Source organism: Hyperolius riggenbachi, chromosome 2, assembly GCF_040937935.1.
Source record: "Hyperolius riggenbachi isolate aHypRig1 chromosome 2, aHypRig1.pri, whole genome shotgun sequence".
Classification (NCBI taxonomy): domain Eukaryota; kingdom Metazoa; phylum Chordata; class Amphibia; order Anura; family Hyperoliidae; genus Hyperolius; species Hyperolius riggenbachi.
Window position 1 is genome coordinate 311,488,069 of NC_090647.1, and position 20,386 is coordinate 311,508,454.

Sequence of the window (20,386 nt, forward strand, 5' to 3'; positions counted from 1 at the left end):
CCCCCCAAAAAGCACAAATCTCCCCCCAAGTGCAGGGAAAATACTCACTAAGCCTCCACTGATCCTCCAGTAATGACCTGCAGGATCCAGTGCACAGAAGCTGGAGTGTCAGCTGGCTCGTATCGTGTCATGTGACACCCCGACTTGTGCGCACGGACGCCGGAAGCCGCCAGGAGCATTCGAGGTGATGCAGGACATCGCTGGAAGATCGGTGGAGGCTCAGTGAGTATTTTGAGGCAGCTCAAACAACCCCCCCCCCAACACCCCGTTATCAATCAGGCATGCAGGTTAGTTGAGACTTCCGGTTGCCTGAATTCTGGATAATGGGGGCTCTGCTGTATATGGCGGGGAATTATTTTAGAAAAAAAACCCTAACAAACAAATGTTTAACTGCTAAGAAATAAGCCTTGGGTTGTTCTTCAATTAATAATACTAGCTAGGTAAAGTACAACAGCAAAGGCAGTATGACTGTTAATAGGCTAAATAAATGCTTTACCTGAACAAAGCAGTAAAGGTAGCATCAGGTATGACCAAATCATATCTCCCGTGCAGAAGAGTTGTTCACCTTATGTATAAACAGTGTCAAATGTGTTTCACAGGAAATACTGAATGGTTATACTTCTGACTCTCCAACAGCATCACTAGAGCAGGAAACAGAATGCTATGATTATACAACAGCGTATATGTCACAGTAATTTATTTATAACAGTCATAGGGAACATATGCCATCAGTAAAAGGGAGACCTACAAGGCAGCTTCAGAGCCCTTTCATACTGGTGCGGTGGGTCATTTTACCGCACCTCACCGCTATGCTAATGAAAGTCTATTGGTGCTTTTATATATGATGTGGTGCGGTGCGCTGGAAGTGCCTGAACTACCACGTGCGCATACCGACATTACCGTGCGGCCTCTGCGACAACCTGTGGCGGACTGTAAGTCATTTAAGTCTATGGAGACACACAGATTTTAAAAAGGATGGCGGCAGCGGTGCGGCGCGCATGCACAAAAGCGTATTTTTACAATACGCTACCGTGCACTTCCGTATTTCTGAAACAGGAAGTGACCAGTAGAAAGCGTCACTTCCTGTTTGGATCTGAGCCAGAAGGGGATTACTGCATACTAATGCGGTAATCCCTTAAAGTGGATCCGACGTGAACTTTTACTCATTGCATAATTGTGTTCCGTTCCTATTGTTTATAGGGCATTCCTCAAGCCAAATACTTTTTTGTTTTTGTTTTAATACTCCTATTCCCTATAAACTAAATAAAAAAACGCCCACAGGTTTTCAGAGAGCCTTGGCAGTAGCAAGGGCTCATGGGAGCTCAGTCTGGGCAGGAGGAGGAGGTGTTACTAGCCATTGATTTCAGAGGCAGAGGGGAGGAGGGGGGATTAGGTTTTTTTCACAGTCCGAGTGCTGATGGTGCAGATAAGCCTGCCTCTGTGTAATGTTTACAAACAACATGGCTGCTGTCATTGTATCACAGGAAGAAATAACCATTTTCTATTAAAGCTGTTTGCAGCTATATTTGCTGTGTAAACTATCTAAACTTTAGATAAGATATATATAGACAAGTTACTTGTTATAGTTAGTTTTTCATCTCGGATCCGCTTTAAGGCCTGTTTTTGGCAGTGCAGTACAGCTCCCGGGCTGCACCGCTGCCGCCAAGCTATAGTCTGAAGCCGGCCTCAATTTAATCCATTTAATGATATGGAGGTTGTAAAGATGTATATAATGACCCTTATCCAATTAACTTTTTCTGTTGAGTTTTCTCTAAGGAGATAGTTTTTCATCTTATCTAAAAACAACTTTTCAGCACCTAGCAATTGAAAAAGTATTTAAACGTGGGTAAAAAATGATTATAATTAATATTTTGTATGTATATAGTGACAACATTTTCTACAATGCTTTACAGAGCATATAGTCTTGTCACTAACTGTCCCTCAGAGGAGAACATACAAACTCTGCAGATAGTGACCTGGCCTAGAATGGAACCAGGGACTCAGAGCTGCGAGGAAAAAGTGCTATCCACTATGCCACTGTGCTGCCCTAAATAAAGGAAATATCAAACGTATTTTAAATATTTTCTTACATGCTGGTAGCTTTCAGGGTATTTTATTAGTAAGGTTTAAAAATCTCCTTGGAGAAAAGTGAATATGATATGGGTCAATGTGTTCTCAGTTGCACAAGCTCTGGTTCTCAAACCTCCAATTAGTGAGAAGATTTGGGCACTCAGGAAAGCTCTACATAAATGTGTCAACACTATGTAAATGCATGAAGATGAAAAGGAATAGAATAATCTATATATATGGGAAAATAAAGTAGGCTTATTGGGCAAATAAAAATGTTCACAGCCAGAGACCTAGCCTTGTGCGCAGCCAGAGACCCAGCCTTGTGCGCAGCCAGAGACCCAGCCTTGTGCGCAGCCAGAGACCCAGCCTGGTTTCCAGGCTGGTGCACAGCCAGAGACACAGCTAGGTGCACAGCCAGAGACACAGCTTGGTGCACAGCCAAAGACACAGCCTGGTGCACAGCCAGAGACACAGCCTGGTGCACTGCACAGCCAGAGACAGCTTGGTGCACAGCCAGAGACCTAGCTTGGTGCACAGCCAAAGACACAGCCTGGTGCACAGCCAAAGACACAGCCTGGTGCACAGCCAGAGACACAGCCTGGTGCACAGCCAGAGACCAAGCCTGGTGCACAGCCAGAGACCAAGCCTGGTGCACAGCCAGAGACACAGCCTGGTGCACAGCCAGAGACACAGCCTGGTACACAGCCAAAGACACAGCCTGGTGCACAGCCAGAGACACAGCCTGGTGCACAGCCAGAGACACAGCCTGGTGCACAGCCAGAGACACAGCCTGGTGCACAGCCAGAGACACAGCCTGGTGCACAGCCAGAGACACAGCCTGGTGCACAGCCAGAGACACAGCCTGGTGCACAGCCAGAGACACAGCCTGGTGCACAGCCAGAGACACAGCCTGGTGCACAGCCAGAGACACAGCCTGGTGCACAGCCAGAGACACAGCTAGGTGCACAGCCAGAGACACAGCTTGGTGCACAGCCAAAGACACAGCTTGGTGCACAGCCAAAGACACAGCCTGGTGCACAGCCAGAGACACAGCCTGGTGCACTGTACAGCCAGAGACAGCTTGGTGCACAGCCAGAGACCTAGCTTGGTGCACAGCCAGAGACACAGGCTGGTGCACAGCCAGAGACACAGCCTGGTGCACAGCCAGAGACACAGCCTGGTGCACAGCCAAAGACACAGCCTGGTGCACAGCCAAAGACACAGCCTGGTGCACAGCCAGAGACACAGCCTGGTGCACAGCCAGAGACCAAGCCTGGTGCACAGCCAGAGACCAAGCCTGGTGCACAGCCAGAGACACAGCCTGGTGCACAGCCAGAGACACAGCCTGGTGCACAGCCAGAGACACAGCCTGGTGCACAGCCAGAGACACAGCCTGGTGCACAGCCAGAGACACAGCCTGGTGCACAGCCAGAGACACAGCCTGGTGCACAGCCAGAGACACAGCCTGATGCACTGCACAGCCAGAGACAGCTTGGTGCACAGCCAGAGACCTAGCTTGGTGCACAGCCAGAGACACAGCCTGGTGCACAGCCAGAGACACAGCCTGGTGCACTGCCAGAGACACAGCCTGGTGCACAGCCAGAGACACAGCCTGGTGAACAGCCAGAGACACAGCCTGGTGCACAGCCAGAGACAGCTTGGTGCACAGCCAGAGACCTAGCTTGGTGCACAGCCAGAGACACAGCCTGGTGCATCCATAGGAGGGATGAGCACTCGATCAGCTGTAAATTAACATGACCAGCTGTAAAGTAACTTGACCATCCCTAGCTTGGTCATGTTACTTTACAGCTGATCCAGTGCCTTTCCCTTCTAGGGGTGGTCTTTCCTGGCTTAATGTCCAGATGTACTCTCTCTGTTCAAGTTTTGTTTACTTATGATCCATTATTCAGATGTATGTTATATTTATAAGGTCTGAAGAATAGTTATCAAGCCCAAAACTAACCAAAAAAAAAAAAAGACTTTGCCTGTTATTATTATTGGATGGATGTATTTATCACTATTAACTACTTGCCGACCGCCCACAGCCGATGGGCGGCGGCAAAGTGGAAGCCGAAAGGACCGCAATACGCCCATCGGCGTTGCGTCCTTTCGGCATGTGCGGGGAGCGATCGCGTCACTGGTGACGCGCGCTTCCCCCGGCAACTGGCTCCGCCCACCCGCGACGACAACCCGTTGGCCGGAAGCGCAGGCGGGTTGTTAACCCCACGATCGCTGCATGCAAAGTGTATAATTACAAAGTGTATACATTACAAAGCGTATTATACAGGCTGCCTCCTGCCCTGGTGGTCCCAGTGTCCGAGGGACCACCAGGGCAGGCTGCAGCCACCCTAGTTTGCACCCAAACACACTGATCTGCCCCCCCTGATCGCCCACAGCACCCCTCAGACCCCCCCTGCCCACCCCCAGACCACTGTTTGCACCCAATCACCCATCAATCACTCCCTGTCACTATCTGGCAACGCTATTTTTTTAATGCCCTAAACTGCCCCTGATCACCCCCCCCCTCAGATTCTCCCCAGACCCCCCCCCCCCCCCGTGTACTGTATGCATCTATCCCCCCTGTAATAACCCACTGATCACCTGTCAATCACCCCCTGTCACTGCCACCCATCAATCAGCCCCTAACCTGCCCCTTGCGGGCAATCAGATCACCCACCCACACCATCAGATCGCCCGCAGACCCGCCGTCAGATCACCTCCCAAGTGCATTGTTTACATCTGTTCTCTCCTCTAAACACCCACTAATTACCCATCAATCACCCCCTATCACCACCTGTCACTGTTACCCATCAGATCAGACCCTAATCTGCTCCTTGCGGGCACCCAATCATCCCCCCCACACACTCAGATTGCCCTCAGAACCCCCCTTATCAATTCGCCAGTGCATTATTTACATCTGTTCTTCCCTGTAATAACCCACTGATCACCTGTCAATCACCTGTCAATCACCCATCAATCACCCCCTGTCACTGCCACCCATCAATCAGCCCCTAACCTGCCCCTTGCGGGCAATCTGATCACCCACACCATCAGATCACCCGCAGACCCGCCGTCAGATCACCTCCCAAGTGCATTGTTTACATCTGTTCTCTCCTCTAAACAATTACCCATCAATCACCCATCAATCACCCCCTGTCGCCACCTGTCGCTGCTACCCATCAGATCAGGCCCTAATTTGCCCCGTGTGGGCTCCTAATCACTCGGCCAAACTCTCAGATCCCCCTCAGACCCCCTTCAGATCACCTCCCCAGTGCATTGATTGCATCTATTTTCCCCTCTAATCACCCCCTGAGACACCCATCAATCACCTCCTGTCACCCCCTAGCACTCCTATCCATCAGTTCAGGCCCAATACAACCTGTCATCTAAGAGGCCACCCTGCTTATGACCGGTTCTACAAAATTCGCCCTCTCATAGACCACCTGTCATCAAAATTTACAGATGCTTATACCCCTGAACAGTCATTTTGAGTCATTTGGTTTCCAGACTACTCCTCACGGTTTTGGGCCCCTAAAATGCCAGAGCAGTATAGGAACCCCACAAGTGACCCCATTTTAGAAAAAAAGACACCCCAAGGTATTCCGTTAGGTGTATGACGAGTTCATAGAAGATTTTATTTTTTGTCAAAAGTTAGCGGAAATTGATTTGTATTGTTTTTTTCACAAAGTGTCATCTTCCACTAACTTGTGACAAAAAATAAAATCTTCTATGAACTCACCATACACCTAACAGAATACCTTGGGGTGTCTTCTTTCTAAAATGGGGTCACTTGTGGGGTTCCTATACTGCCCTGGCATTTTAGGGGCCCTAAACCGTGAGGAGTAGTCTAGAAACCAAATGCCTCAAAAAAACCTGTGAAATCCTAAAGGTACTCATAGGACGTTGGGCCCCTTAGCGCAGTTAGGGTGCAAAAAAGTGCCACACATGTGGTATCGCCGTACTCAGGAGAAGTAGTATAATGTGTTTTGTGGTGTATTTTTACACATACCTATGCTGGGTGGGAGAAATATCTCTGTAAATAGACAATTGTGTGTAAAAAAATCAAAACATTGTCATTTACAGAGATATTTCTCCCACCCAGCATGGGTATATGTAAAAAATACACCCCAAAACACATTATACTACTTCTCCTGAGTACGGCGGTACCACATGTGTGGCAGTTTTTTGCACCCTAACTGCGCGAAGGGGCCCAAAGTCCAATGAGTACCTTTAGGATTTCACAGGTCATTTTGAGAAATTTGGATTTAACCTTCTGCCGCCCGCGTCACGCCAGTAGGCGTGGCCGCGGCGGCAGCCCCAGGACCGCCTAACGCCAATTGGCGTAAAGTCCTGGGGCTCTAATTTGCATGAGATCGCGCGCATGGTGCGCGCGCATCTCATGCACGGAGGGCGGAGCTCCGCCCCTCCTTCAGTCTCCGAGCGGCTATTGCCGCTCGGGAGACTGTTAGACGGCGATCACGCCGTCTATTTACTTGGTGCAGCGCTGCGATTAGCAGCAGCGCTGCACTGGGGACAGCCGTGTGACACGGCTGTCCCCATGGGGGACAAGAGAGCGATCGGCTCTCATAGGCAGAAGCCTATGACAGCCGATCGCCGTAATTGGCCGGCTGTGGGGAGGGAGGGAGCGAGGGAGGGAAGGGAATTAAAGTAACAGGGGTTTTTTTTAAAAAAAGAACAACAACAATATTTATTTAAAAAAAAATAAACATGGGGGGAGCGATCAGACCCCACCAACAGAGAGCTCTGTTGGTGGGGAGAAAAGGGGGGGGGGATCACTTGTGTGCTGAGTTGTGCGGCCCTGCAGCTTGGCCTTAAAGCTGCAGTGGCCAATTTAGCTAAAAATTGCCTGGTCACTAGGGGGGTTTAGCCCTGCAGTCGTCAAGTGGTTAAGACTACTCCTCACGGTTTAGGGTCCCTAAAATGCCAGGGGAGTATAGGAACCCCACAAGTATGGTGAGTTCATAGAAGATTTTATTTTTTGTCACAAGTTAGCAGAAATTGATTTTTATTGTGTTTTTTTTCACAAAGTGTCAATTTCCGCTAACTTGTGACAAAAAAAATCTTCTATGAACTCACCATACTCCTAACGGAATACCTTGGGGTGTCTTCTTTCTAAAATGGGGTCACTTGTGGGGTTCCTAAACTGCCCCGGCATTTTAGGGGCCCTAAACCGTGAGGTGTAGTCTTGAAACCAAATGTCTCAAAATGACCTGTGAAATCCTAAAGGTACTCATTGGACTTTGGGCCCCTTAGCGTACTTAGGGTGCAAAAAAGTGCCACACATGTGGTATCGCTGTACTCAAGAGAAGTAGTATAATGTGTTTTGGGGTGTATTGTTACACATACCCATGCTGGGTGAGAGAAACTCTCTGTAAATAAACAATTGTGTGTTAAAAAAATCAAAACATTGTCATTTACAGAGATATTTCTCCCACCCAGCATGGGTATGTGTAAAAATACACCACAAAACACATTATACTACTTCTCCTGAGTACGGCAATACCACATGTGTGGCACTTTTTTGCAGCCTAACTGCGCTAAGGGGCCCAAAGTCCAATGAGCACCTTTAAGCACCTTAGGCTTTACAGGGGGGCTTACAATTTAGCACCCCCCAAAATGCCAGGACAGTGAACACACCCCACAAATGACCCAATTTTGGAAAGTAGACACTTCAAGGTATTCAGAGAGGGGCATGGTGAGTCCGTGGCAGATTTCAGTTTTTATTGTCACAAGTTAGCAGAAATGGAAACTTTTTTTTAAATTTGTCTCAAAGTGTCATTTTCCGCTAACTTGTGACAAAAAATAAAATCTTCTATGAACTCACCATGCCTCTCAGTGAATACTTTGGGATGTCTTCTTTCCAAAATGGGGTCATTTGGGGGGTAATTATACTATCCTGGAATTTTAGCACCTCATGAAACATGACAGGTGCTCAGAAAAGTAGATGCTTCAAAATGGGAAAATTCACTTTTTGCACCATAGTTTGTAAACGCTATAACTTTTACCCAAACCAATAAATAAACACTGAATGTTTTTTTTTTTTTTAATTAAAGACATGTAGCACAATAAATTTGGACAAAAATGTATACAGAAATTTTACTTTATTTGACAATTTTATCACAGAAAGTTAAAAAAAATCATTTTTTTGACAAAATTCATGTCTTTTTTGATGAATATAATAAAAACGAAAAATCGCAGCAATCAAATAGCACCAAAAGAAAGCTGTAACAAGAAAAGGAGAGAAAATTAATTTAGGTGGTAGGTTGTATGACCGAGCAATAAACCGTTAAATCTGCAGTGGTCTGAATGGAAAAAAAGGCTCTGGTCCTTAACCTATTTTGGTTCCTGGATGTAGAAACTACGTCCAGGAACCAAGCTCGCTACCGCGCGCCCCCGCGGCCGATCGCGCGCGTGCACGCGCACTCCCGGCCGCGGATTCGGTAGCCAGGGAATCAATGTATCGGGCTATGGTGCCCGATCACTGATTCCTCTCCACCGCTGAAAAAGCGACAGCTTCTCTCGGAAGCTGCGCCTTTTCTGGCCGTTCCCTCCCCGATGCGCCACTCTAAGCGTGTGTTACGCTTAGAGTGACGTCATGTAAACAAACTCATGGCCGCCATCTTGTGGCCAAAAAGTAATACTACAACTGAAAATAAAAATAAATTAAAATGAACACACATTTACATTATAAATCTATTGTTTACCCCCCACCCTCCCAAAACTACCCAAATAAAATGTTTACTAAAAAAAAACAAAAACAAAAAACATTACAATAAAAAAAAGAAACATGTAAATATTTACCTAAGGGTCTAAACTTTTTAAATATCAATGTAAAGATGAAATATTTCTATATTTTTTTTATTTTAAACTTGTTAATAGTGATAGATGCAAAATGGAAAAAATGCACCTTTATTTCCAAATAAAATATTGTCGCCATACATTGTGATAGGGACATAATTTTAACGGTGTAATAACCGGGACATATGGGCAAATACAATAGGTGAGTTTTAATTATGGAGGCATGTATTATTTTAAAACTATAATGGCTGAAAACTGAGAAATAATGAATTTTTCCATTTTTTTCTTATTCTTCCTGTTAAAATGCGTTTACAGTAAAGTGGCTCTTAGCAAAATGTACCCCCCAAAGAAAGCCTAATTGGTGGCGGAAAAAACAAGATATAGATCAGTTCATTGTGATAAGTAGTGATAAAGTTATAGGCTAATGAATGGGAGGTGAACATTTCTCACGTGAAAACCACGGAACCTGAATGGGTTAAAGAGACACTGAAGCGGAAAAAAAATATGATATAATGAATTGGTTGTGTACTATGAATAATTACTAGAAGATTAGTAGCAAAGAAAATATTCTCATACTTTTATTTTCAGGTATATAGTGTTTTTTCTAACATTGCATTATTCTATAATATGTGCAGATTACACAACATTCAGCATTCAAAATGATTCTTTCAGAGCAGTCTGTGAAGTAATGACATCTCCTCTGGGAGAGGAAAAGTAAATAGTCCAGGAACAGTTGAGATAATAAAAGTCAGATATCAGCCCTCTCCATGACTATACACTCTGGCCGACCGATCGATCGATCGATTGATCGTTTGCAAATCGGTTGGCCAATCGACCGATCGATGGCCGATTTCGATCGATTTCGATGGATTTCCATCGAACTGGCAGGATGGAAAATTTGGGTCGATCTGATGAGATTGCTTATCAGTTTGCATTGGCCTTAATGGAAATCTGATGGCAAAAAAATGCCATCAGATCGAATTTCAATAGATTTCAAACTGAAATCTATTGGAATTCTATACTGGTAAAAAATGTTCTAAAAACGCATCAGATGGATCATCAGATGCATTTCTTATCTATCTGCTGCCAATCTGACGAGTGTATGGGCACCTTTAGTCGGAGAGCTTAATGGCTTGTTTGCATAGAGATAACAACTGGAGTTTCTCAACTCTTCCTGTACTGGAAACAATTAGACTGATGTATCTGATCTAAAGGTAGCCATACACTGGTCGATTTGCCATCAGATTCGACCAACTGACAGATCCCTATCTGATCAGAGAGGGATCGTATGGCTACCTTTACTGCAAACAGATTGTGAACCGATTTCAGCCTGAAACCGTTCACAATCTGTTGTGGTGGTGATGCTGCCGCCGCTCCCCCCGCCCGCATACATTACCTGCTCTGCCGGCGCGACTCCAGTCCCCAGGTCACCGCTGCTCCGTCTCTGCTCTGGTCTCCGGCCCCAGCATGCTGGAGGAACTGAAGCATGCCGGAGACCAGCGCGGACACGGAGCAGCGGTGACCGGGCGTAGACGTGCCGGCGGAGCAGGTAATGTATGCGGCTCTATTGCGTCGGTCGTCGGGTACCCGAACGCTGCTAGCGATGCGCTCCCTACCCGCGGGCGATCGACGCTAATTTTCCGCACGGAGCGATCGACGGGATCGGACGAAAAGGATCGAAATTCGGAGTGTAGCGCGAACGATTGGCAGCAGATTCGATCCCAGTGATCGAATCTGCTGTCGAAATGGCGGTGAATCGGGCCAGTGTATGGCCACCTTTAATGTTTTATTTCTTAACTGTACTACACATACAAATCATAATATCATAATTTTTTTTTCGCTTCAGTGTCTATTTAAACTAACACTTACCTGGGGTTTGTATTGGCCCCCTGCAGTTGTCATGTCGTGCGCCATCCTCCTACGATTCTCTGTTCCCCGCCGCTGGTCCAGTCTAATTATTCGTCTAACTAGACGACTACTGCTAGCTCCTGTGCGTCATCAGAGGCTTACTGCGCAGGTGCAGTACGAACTTTTCTTGTACTGCGCATTAAGCTCCCGATGATGCGTGCACACATGCGGCCACAGCTGCACAGCCGCAGTTTAGTTAGAAGCATAATTAGACCCGGACCAATGGAGGATCGTAGGATGGCGCGGGACATGGCAGCTGCAGGGGGCCGATAGAAGCCCCGGGTAAGTGTCAGTTTTTTGTTTTTAATAGCCTCCACAGAACTCCTTTAAAACAGTGTCCATTATTCACATACCTCACAACTTTTTGAGATGAGAAAAAGGGACACTTAACCACTTGAGGACCTAGGGCTTTCTACCCCTTAAGGACCGGCCACTTTTTTTCCATTCAGACCACTGCAGCTTTCACGGTTTATTGCTCGCTCATACAACCTACCACCTAAATGAATTTTGGCTCCTTTTCTTGTCACTAATAAAGCTTTCTTTTGATGCTATTTGATTGCTCCTGCGATTTTTACTTTTTATTATATTCATCAAAAAAGACATGAATTTTGGCAAAAAAATGATTTTTTTAACTTTCTGTGCTGACATTTTTCAAATAAAGTAAAATTTCTGTATACATGCAGCGCGAAAAATGTGGACAAACATGTTTTTGATAAAAAAAAACCCATTCAGTGTATATTTATTGGTTTGGGTAAAAGTTATAGCGTTTACAAACTATGGTGCAAAAAGTGAATTTTCCCATTTTCAAGCATCTCTGACTTTTCTGACCCCCTGTCATGTTTCATGAGGGGCTAGAATTCCAGGATAGTATAAATACCCCCCAAATGACCCCATTTTGGAAAGAAGACATCCCAAAGTATTCACTGAGAGGCATAGTGAGTTCATAGAAGATATTGTTTTTTGTCACAAGTAAGCGGAAAATGACACTTTGTGAGAAAAAAAAAAAAAAAAAAAAGTTTCCATTTCTTTTAACTTGCGACAAAAAAAAATGAAATCTGCCACGGACTCACCATGCCCCTCTCTGAATACCTTGAAGGGTCTACTTTCCAAAATGGGATCATTTGTGGGGTGTGTTTACTGTCCTGACATTTTGGGGGGTGCTAAATTGTAAGCACCCCTGTAAAGCCTAAAGGTGCTCATTGGACTTTGGACCCCTTAGCGCAGTTAGGCTGCAAAAAAGTGCCACACATGTGGTATTGCCGTACTCAGGAGAAGTAGTATAATGTGTTTTGGGGTGTATTTTTACACATACCCATGCTGGGTGGGAGAAATATCTCTGTAAATGACAATTTGTTAATTTTTTTTACACACAATTGTCCATTTACAGAGATATTTCTCCCACTCAGCATGGGTATGTGTAAAAATACACCACAAAACACATTATACTACTTCTCCTGAGTACGGCGATACCACATGTGTGGCACTTTTTTGCACCCTAACTGCGCTAAAGGGCCCAAAGTCCAATGAGTACCTTTAGGATTTCACAGGTCATTTTGAGAAATTTCGTTTCAAGACTACTCCTCACGGTTTAGGGCCCCTAAAATGCCAGGGCAGTATAGGAACCCCACAAATGACCCCATTTTAGAAAGAAGACACCCCAAGGTATTCCGTTAGTAGTATGGCGAGTTCATAGAAGATTTTATTTTTTGTCACAAGTTAGCGGAAAATGACACTTTGTGAAAAAACACAATTAAAATCAATTTCCGCTAACTTTTGACAAAAAATAAAATCTTCTATGAACTCACCATACTCCTAACGGAATACCTTGGGGTGTCTTCTTTCTAAAATGGGGTCATTTGTGGGGTTCCTATACTGCCCTGGCATTTTAGGGGCCCTAAACCGTGAGGAGTAGTCTTGAAACGAAATTTCTCAAAATGACCTGTGAAATCCTAAAGGTACTCATTGGACTTTGGGCCCTTTAGCGCAGTTAGGGTGCAAAAAAGTGCCACACATGTGGTATCGCCATACTCGGGAGAAGTAGTACAATGTGTTTTGGGGTGTATTTTTACACATACCCATGCTGGGTGGGAGAAATACCTCTGTAAATGGACAATTGTGTGTAAAAAAATCAAAAGATTGTCATTTACAGAGGTATTTCTCCCACCCAGCATGGGTATGTGTAAAAATACACCCCAAAACACATTGTACTACTTCTCCCGAGTACGGCGATACCACATGTGTGGCACTTTTTTGCACCCTAACTGCACTAAGGGGCCCAAAGTCCAATGAGTACCTTTAGGATTTCACAGGTCATTTTTGTTTCAAGACTACTCCTCACGGTTTAGGGCCCCTAAAATGCCAGGGCAGTATAGGAACCCCACTAATGACCCCATTTTAGAAAGAAGACACCCCAAGGTATTCCGTTAGGAGTATGGTGAGTTCATAGAAGTTTTTATTTTTTTGTCACAAGTTAGCGGAAATTGATTTTAATAGTTTTTTTTCACAAAGTGTCATTTTCCGCTAACTTGTGACAAAAAATAAAATCTTCTATGAACTCACCATACTCCGTACGGAATACCTTTGGGTGTCTTCTTTCTAGAATGGGGTCATTTGTGGGGTTCCTATACTGCCCTGGCATTTTAGGGGCCCTAAACCGTGAGGAGTAGTCTTGAAACCAAATGTCGCAAAATTACCTGTGAAATCCTAAAGGTACTCATTGGACTTTGGGCCCCTTAGCGTACTTAGGGTGTAAAAAAGTGCCACACATGTGGTACCGCTGTACTCAGGAGAAGTAGTATAATGCGTTTTGGGGTGTATTTTTACACATACCCATGCTAAGTGGGAGAAATATCTCTGTAAATGACAATTGTTTGATTTTTTTACACACAATTGTCCATTTACATAGAAATTTCTCCCACCCAGCATGGGTATGTGTAAAAATACACCCCAAAACACATTATACTACTTTTCCTGAGTACGGCGGTACCACATGTGTGACACTTTTTTGCAGCCTAGGTGCGCTAAGGGGCCCAACGTCCTATTCACAGGTCATTTTGAAGCATTTGTTTTCTAGACTACTCCTCGCGGTTTAGGGCCCCTAAAATGCCAGGGCAGTATAGGAACCCCACAAGTGACCCCATTTTAGAAAGAAGACACCCCAAGGTATTCCGTTAGGTGTATGGCGAGTTCATAGAAGATTTTATTTTTTGTCACAAGTTAGTGAAAAATGACACTTTGTGAAAAAAAAACAATAAAAATTAATTTCCGCTAACTTTTGACAAAAAATTAAATCTTCTATGAACTCGTCATACACCTAACATAATACCTTGGGGTGTCTTTTTTTTCTAAAATGGGGTCACTTGTGGGGTTCCTATACCGCCCTGGCATTTTACAGGCCCAAAACCGTGAGTAGTCTGGAAACCAAATGTCTCAAAATGACTGTTCAGGGGTATAAGCATCTGCAAATTTTGATGACAGGTGGTCTATGAGGGGGCGAATTTTGTGGAACCGGTCATAAGCAGGGTGGCCTTTTAGATGACAGGTTGTATTGGGCCTGATCTGATGGATAGGAGTGCTAGGGGGGTGACAGGAGGTGATTGATGGGTGTCTCAGGGGGTGGTTAGAGGGGAAAATAGATGCAATCCATGCACTGGGGAGGTGATCGGAAGGGGGTCTGAGGGTTTGGCCGAGTGATCAGGAGCCCACACGGGGCAAATTGGGGCCTGATCTGATGGGTAGGTGTGCTAGGGGGTGACAGGAGGTGATTGATGGGTGTCTCAAGGTGTGATTAGAGGGGGGAATGGATGCAAGCAATGCACTGGCGAGGTGATCAGGGCTGGGGTCTGAGGGCATTCTGAGGGTGTGGGCGGGTGATTGAGTGCCCTAGGGGCAGATAGGGGTCTAATCTGATAGGTAGCAGTGACAGGGGGTGATTGATGGGTAATTAGTGGGTGTTTAGGGTAGAGAATAGATGGAAACACTGCGCTTGGGTGGTGATCTGATGTCGGATCTGCGGGCGATCTATTGGTGTGGGTGGGTGATCAGTTTGCCCGCAAGGGGCAGGTTAGGGGCTGATTGATGGGTGGCAGTGACAGCGGGTGATTGATGGGTGGCAGTGACAGGGGGTGATTGATGGGTGGCAGTGACAGGGGGTGATTGATGGGTGATTGATAGGTGATTGACAGGTAATCAGTGGGTTATTACAGGGGAGAACAGATGTAAATATTGCACTGGCGAATTGATAAGGGGGGGTCTGAGGGCAATCTGAGCGTGTAGGCGGTCGATTGGGTGCCCGCAAGGGGCAGATTAGGGTCTGATCTGATAGGTAACAGTGACAGGTGGTGATAGGGAGTGATTGATGGGTGATTGATGGGTAATTAGTGGGTGTTTAGAGGAGAGAATAGATGGAAACACTGCGCTTGGGTGGTGATCTGATGTCGGATCTGCGGGCGATCTATTGGTGTGGGTGGGTGATCAGATTGCCCGCAAGGGGCAGGTTAGGGGCTGATTGTTGGGTGGCAGTGACAGGGGGTGATTGATGGGTGATAGGTGATTGGCAGGTGATTGACAGGTGATCAGTGGGTTATTACAGGGAAGGACAGATGTAATTAATGCACTGGCGAATTGATAAGGGGGGGGGGGTCTGAGGGCAATCTGAGCGTGTGGGCGGGTGATTGGGTGCCCGCAAGGGGCAGATTAGGGTCTGATCTGATAGGTAACAGTGACAGGTGGTGATAGGGGGTGATTGATGGGTAATTAGTGGGTGTTTAGAGAAGATAACAGATGTAAACGATACATTTGGGAGGTAATCTGACGGCGGGTTTGCGGGCGATCTAATGGTGTGGGTGGGTGATCAGATTGCCCGCAAGGGGCAGGTTAGGGGCTGATTGATGGGTGGCAGTGACAGGGGGTGACAGGGGGTGATTGATGGGTGATAGGTGATTGGCAGGTGATTGACAGGTGATCAGTGGGTTATTACAGGGAAGAACAGATGTAATTAATGCACTGGTGAATTGATAAGGGGGGGTCAGAGGGCAATCTGAGCGTGTGGGCGGGTGATTGGGTGCCCGCAAGGGGCAGATTAGGGTCTGATCTGATAGGTAAAAGTGACAAGTGGTGATAGGGGGTGATTGATGGGTGATTGATGGGTAATTAGTGGGTGTTTAGAGGAGAGAATAGATGTAAACAATGGATTTGGGAGGTGATCTGATGTCGGATCTGTGGGCGATCTATTGGTGTGGGGGGGTGATCAGATTGCCCGCAAGGGGCAGGTTAGGGGCTGATTGATGGGTGGCAGTGACAGGGGGTGATTGACGGGTGATTGATGGGTGATTGACGGGTGATTGACAGGTGATTGACAGGTGATTGACAGGTGATCAGGGGGATAGATGCATACAGTAAACAGGGGGGGGTGGTCTGGGGAGGGGGTCTGGGGAGAATCTGAGGGGTGGGGGGTGATCAGGAGGGGGCAGGGAGCAGGGGGGGGGATAAAAAAAAAAATAGCGTTGACAGATAGTGACAGGGAGTGATTGATGGGTGATTAGGGGGGTGATTGGGTGCAAACAGGGGTCTGGGGGGTGGGCAGGGGGGGGTCTGATGGGTGCTGTGGGCGATCTGGGGCAGGGGGGGGAGAAATCAGTGTGTTTGGGTGCAGACTAGGGTGGCTGCAGCCTGCCCTGGTGGTCCCTCGGACACTGGGACCACCAGGGCAGGAGGCAGCCTGTATAATACACTTTGTAAACATTACAAAGTGTATTATACACTTTGTATGCGGCGATCGCGGGGTTAACATCCCGCCGGCGCTTCCGTATAGCCGGCGGGATGTTGCGGCGAGCGAGCGGTGACAGGCGCCGGCGGAGGATCGCGTCACGGATGACGCGATCGCTCCGCCCATGCCCTTAAATGGACCGCCGCCTCTGTGGGTGAGGCCGTCCTGCAGGGCTCCACTTCCCCGCCGCCCCTGTGTAGTGGGCGGTCGGGAAGTGGTTAAGTCACGCCCATGCCACACCCCTGGTCATGCCCGCACCACTCCCCTAGTCACGCATACCATGAAGATTTCATAAGAAAAATATGTTGTTTCATAACTCAAACCACACTGGTCCTTTCTATCCTGGTTAATTTTCCTTCATAGTAACATTTTAAAATTAGTAATATATCAATTTAAAGGATGGGAAATACAGTTTAGAGTCAATCAAACATATTTTTAGTCTAGATTTATATATAAATATTTATATAGAAAGAGGGACAAAGTCCTGAAAGAGGGACAAATGTGGGGGAAAGAGGGACAGAGGGACAGGGCTCCCAAAAAGGGACTGTCCCTCTGAAAAGAGGGACAGTTGGGAGCTATGTATTCATAGGGCCCAGAAGACAAAGACGCCTTTATGTATTGTAATGGTAGAAGGCATTCGACAGGGTTCACTGGCAATTTCTGGAAGGTTCATGGGCTCAGATTGGCCTGGGACCCAAATTCATAGAAAGAGTTATGGCCTCAGAGTTAACGTTAATTGGACCCTGTCGGGTGCCTTCCCAATTGGCAATAGGACGAGACAGGGATGTCCCCTGTCCCCTCTCTTAAGGGGGCCATACACTAGCCGACCAACGAACCAATCAACCATGCAATTCGATTATTATAATCGAATTGGATGAAAATTGGTGCTGCCAAGTGCATGCCCGACCGACAAAGCGACCAATTTCGGGACAGAAATTGGCCGTATGGGCGATTGCGCATGCTGGAAAATTTTGGGCCGCAGTTGGTTGGTCAGGTGCACGACGGTACGGCGGCCGAATTGCGAACGAGCGACGACAAAACCCCCGCCACTGCAATGTATAAATGTATGTAATGTAGTGCATTTATACATTACCTATCCAGTGTCAGCCTCCACGCGTTTTCCGTCCATATCACGAGGTTCTGCATACACGCCGGCAGTGCATAGCGTCTGACATCAGATGCTATGCGCTACTGGCATGTATGCGGCTGTTACCCGTCGAGACGGACAGACACCGTACAGAAGCTGCTACAGGACAGGTAATGTATACATGCACTACGTTACATACATCTATACATTTTGGGGGCAGCGGCGGGGCGGATGCAGCAGCTCAGCCGATTCCCTGATGATTTCATGCTGAAATCAGATGGGAATCGGCCTGTAGTGTATGGGCAGATTCGACTAGAGACAAATTTATCTCTAATCAGATTCGATTAGCGATAAATTTGTCTCTAATCTGCCCATAATCGTTCTAATGTATGGTCACCTTTATATGTCATCATCTGCATGGAACATCTAGCGGTTGTGTTAAGAAATAACAGCTCAATTCAGGGAATAAAAATGGGAGATTTACATTTTAAATTAGCATTGTTTGCTGATGATCTATTGTTCTATGTCTCTAATGCTGGATACACACCATGCGTTTCCGCGTTCGATGCGTCCGTCGATACGCATCGATTCGATTATTTCCGACATGTCCGATTCAAGCTTCGATGGATCGTTAGGTCGTTTTGCCATACTTTACATGGCAATCGACCTAAAAATCATCGAAATGCGTTCGGAAATAATCGAATCGACGCGTATCGACGGACGTATTTGACGCGGAAACGCATGGTGTGTATCCAGCATAATCCCCAGATTGCATTCCCTGTATTTAGGTTATAGCTACACGTGTTCCTTAGCATTAGGTAGCCAGAGGAACCCTCAGTATTAAGTAGCTAGTGGTGCCCCCGACTGGAGTAAGATCTCGTCAGTGGAATGCTGAGAGCTGGGTAACCTCTCATTTACGTTCTGCTTGGAAATCTTCATAGGGAAAGATGGAACTCAGGAAGGGGAGGGAGACGCTCTCCCATCATAAGGCGCCTGCAGGCACATGCCTACAGTGCCTTATGGTAAATCCAGCCCTGGGGCAAGTAGTGACAGTAGTTGTAGTATTTTATCTTGCTGACAAACATTTTGAAGAAGGTGACCAGTGAAGAGGGAAATAAATACTTTATTTTCTCTCATTCTTTCATTATTTTAAGATAAATGCCCTAGCCAAGCACACCACAAAGACAAAACCAACACAAATAATTATATTTCTTTCTTATAAACTTTTGAAATTAAGAAATATATCAATTTAAAGAGGGGGAATATTAAAGTTTTATAGAAAAATAAATATATTGATAGAAATCTGATTAGTCCAGGAAAAGGGACAAATGAATAAAAACAGAGGGACATGGTCCCTACAGACGGACTATTCCAGTTGGAAACTACAGCTAACTGGCTGCTGAATGTACAGTCAGTAGTGTTGCCCGGATCATGAACGATTCGGATCTTTGTCGTGAGTCGAATCATTCGGATCATAAAAATGAACAATTCGGTTTACAAAAGGGGTGGAGCCAGGAGTGGCATGCCCCCCCCCCCCCTCTCAGCAGGCAGGGGGGTTCTGGAAGCAGAGCAGAGATGGATCGCTCTGTTGGAGGGGAGCCAGCCTTGCAGGGACAGGTAGATGAGAGAGGGGACATGGGTGCCACTGCCAGATATGTGTGGAGCACACGTACTGGCTGTAATGTGCTGCTCATTTTAGGCTGTCTGTTCCGTAGTTGTGCATAGTGAAGAAATGGGTAACTTTTGGCTCAGCACAGCTCAGTAACTTTGCAGACAGCGTGCTGGACTAAAATGACAGGGCAGGCACTGTGATTGCAGTGCAATATGATCCTCCTGCGCTCTGCTCTAAACAGCTATACTTAACTTCTGCCTACATTTATGATGAGTGTTCGAGGTGCGAAAAGGACACATTGGGGAATGCTGTCTTTCACTGTGAGACGTTTGCATTCAGAGTATACAGATGAACATATAGGTGAAATATATTTAAAGCATATGATTGCAACATGTGGGTAATGTGTGCAAAAAAACATTTCTGCTCTCTGCTCACCCCTCTTCGTCCACCTCCTCCCTTCTCTGTCCATCTTCTCCCCTTCTGTCTGTCCACCCCCTCTCCTTCTCTGTCCACTGCAGGGAAAGTCCTGTCCTGCTAGTCATTTCACCCCCAGAACGGTTCCCTAGTAAAATGATTCGAGATCCGGGTCAAAGATCTGATCTTTTCAATGATCCGATTCGTATCATTGAAAAGATCCGAACTTCCTATCTCCACTCTAACCAGTCAGCAACGTGCCAGCTGTGGCGGAGGCACTAGGGCAACCAAGCACGGAAGTGACGCCAGTTTACACGTACACTTCAGCTCTGAAACGAGTCTTGGTACGCGCTTCCTTGTGGCTCCCAGCTTTGCTGTGATTGGAGGATGGCTGGAAGGTCCCGCCTCCTAAGCAGGGCGCGAATTCTGAGGCGGCTGTTGGTGGCATTGGCGGGCGCTGTCATTGGGAGGCCACCATGGCTGCAAGTTCGGAGCTGCAGGTACGAGACTGAGCGGTGTATAACGTATGTCTCTATTGTGCGTTGCTTTTGTGCGTTGAGAGTATTGTACTTGTGGCGGGACAGCGGCAGCTCTGTGCTCTCGCTTGTGTGATGGCTGCCTGTGTTCAGGCTTTGTGCAGAGATCTCTGGCTGTGAGTGCACATATAGACTGAGAGTGTAATCATTACTGCCCTACTGACACTGCTGGA

The 20,386-nt window shown here is 46.5% G+C and overlaps 1 protein-coding gene and 1 long non-coding RNA gene across 2 annotated transcripts in view; one reads left to right on the plus strand and one right to left on the minus strand.

Annotated features, from left to right (window-relative positions):
* Positions 1 to 19,936, minus strand: part of LOC137544379 (uncharacterized) — a 53,980-nt gene extending 34,044 nt beyond the window's left edge. Inside the window, exons 1-2 of the long non-coding RNA XR_011025847.1 lie at positions 19,699 to 19,936; positions 497 to 641 (exon numbers count right to left, since the gene is read on the minus strand). This is a non-coding gene — a long non-coding RNA (uncharacterized lncRNA). The remainder of the gene's footprint in view (positions 1 to 496; positions 642 to 19,698) is intronic.
* A 137-nt stretch (positions 19,937 to 20,073) lies between these two features.
* The window catches only part of CLSPN (claspin), a 59,600-nt gene continuing 59,287 nt past the window's right edge, over positions 20,074 to 20,386 (plus strand). Inside the window, exon 1 of the mRNA XM_068269095.1 lies at positions 20,074 to 20,177. Within this exon, the coding sequence (XP_068125196.1) occupies positions 20,154 to 20,177 (24 nt within the window). The 5' untranslated portion in view covers positions 20,074 to 20,153. The remainder of the gene's footprint in view (positions 20,178 to 20,386) is intronic.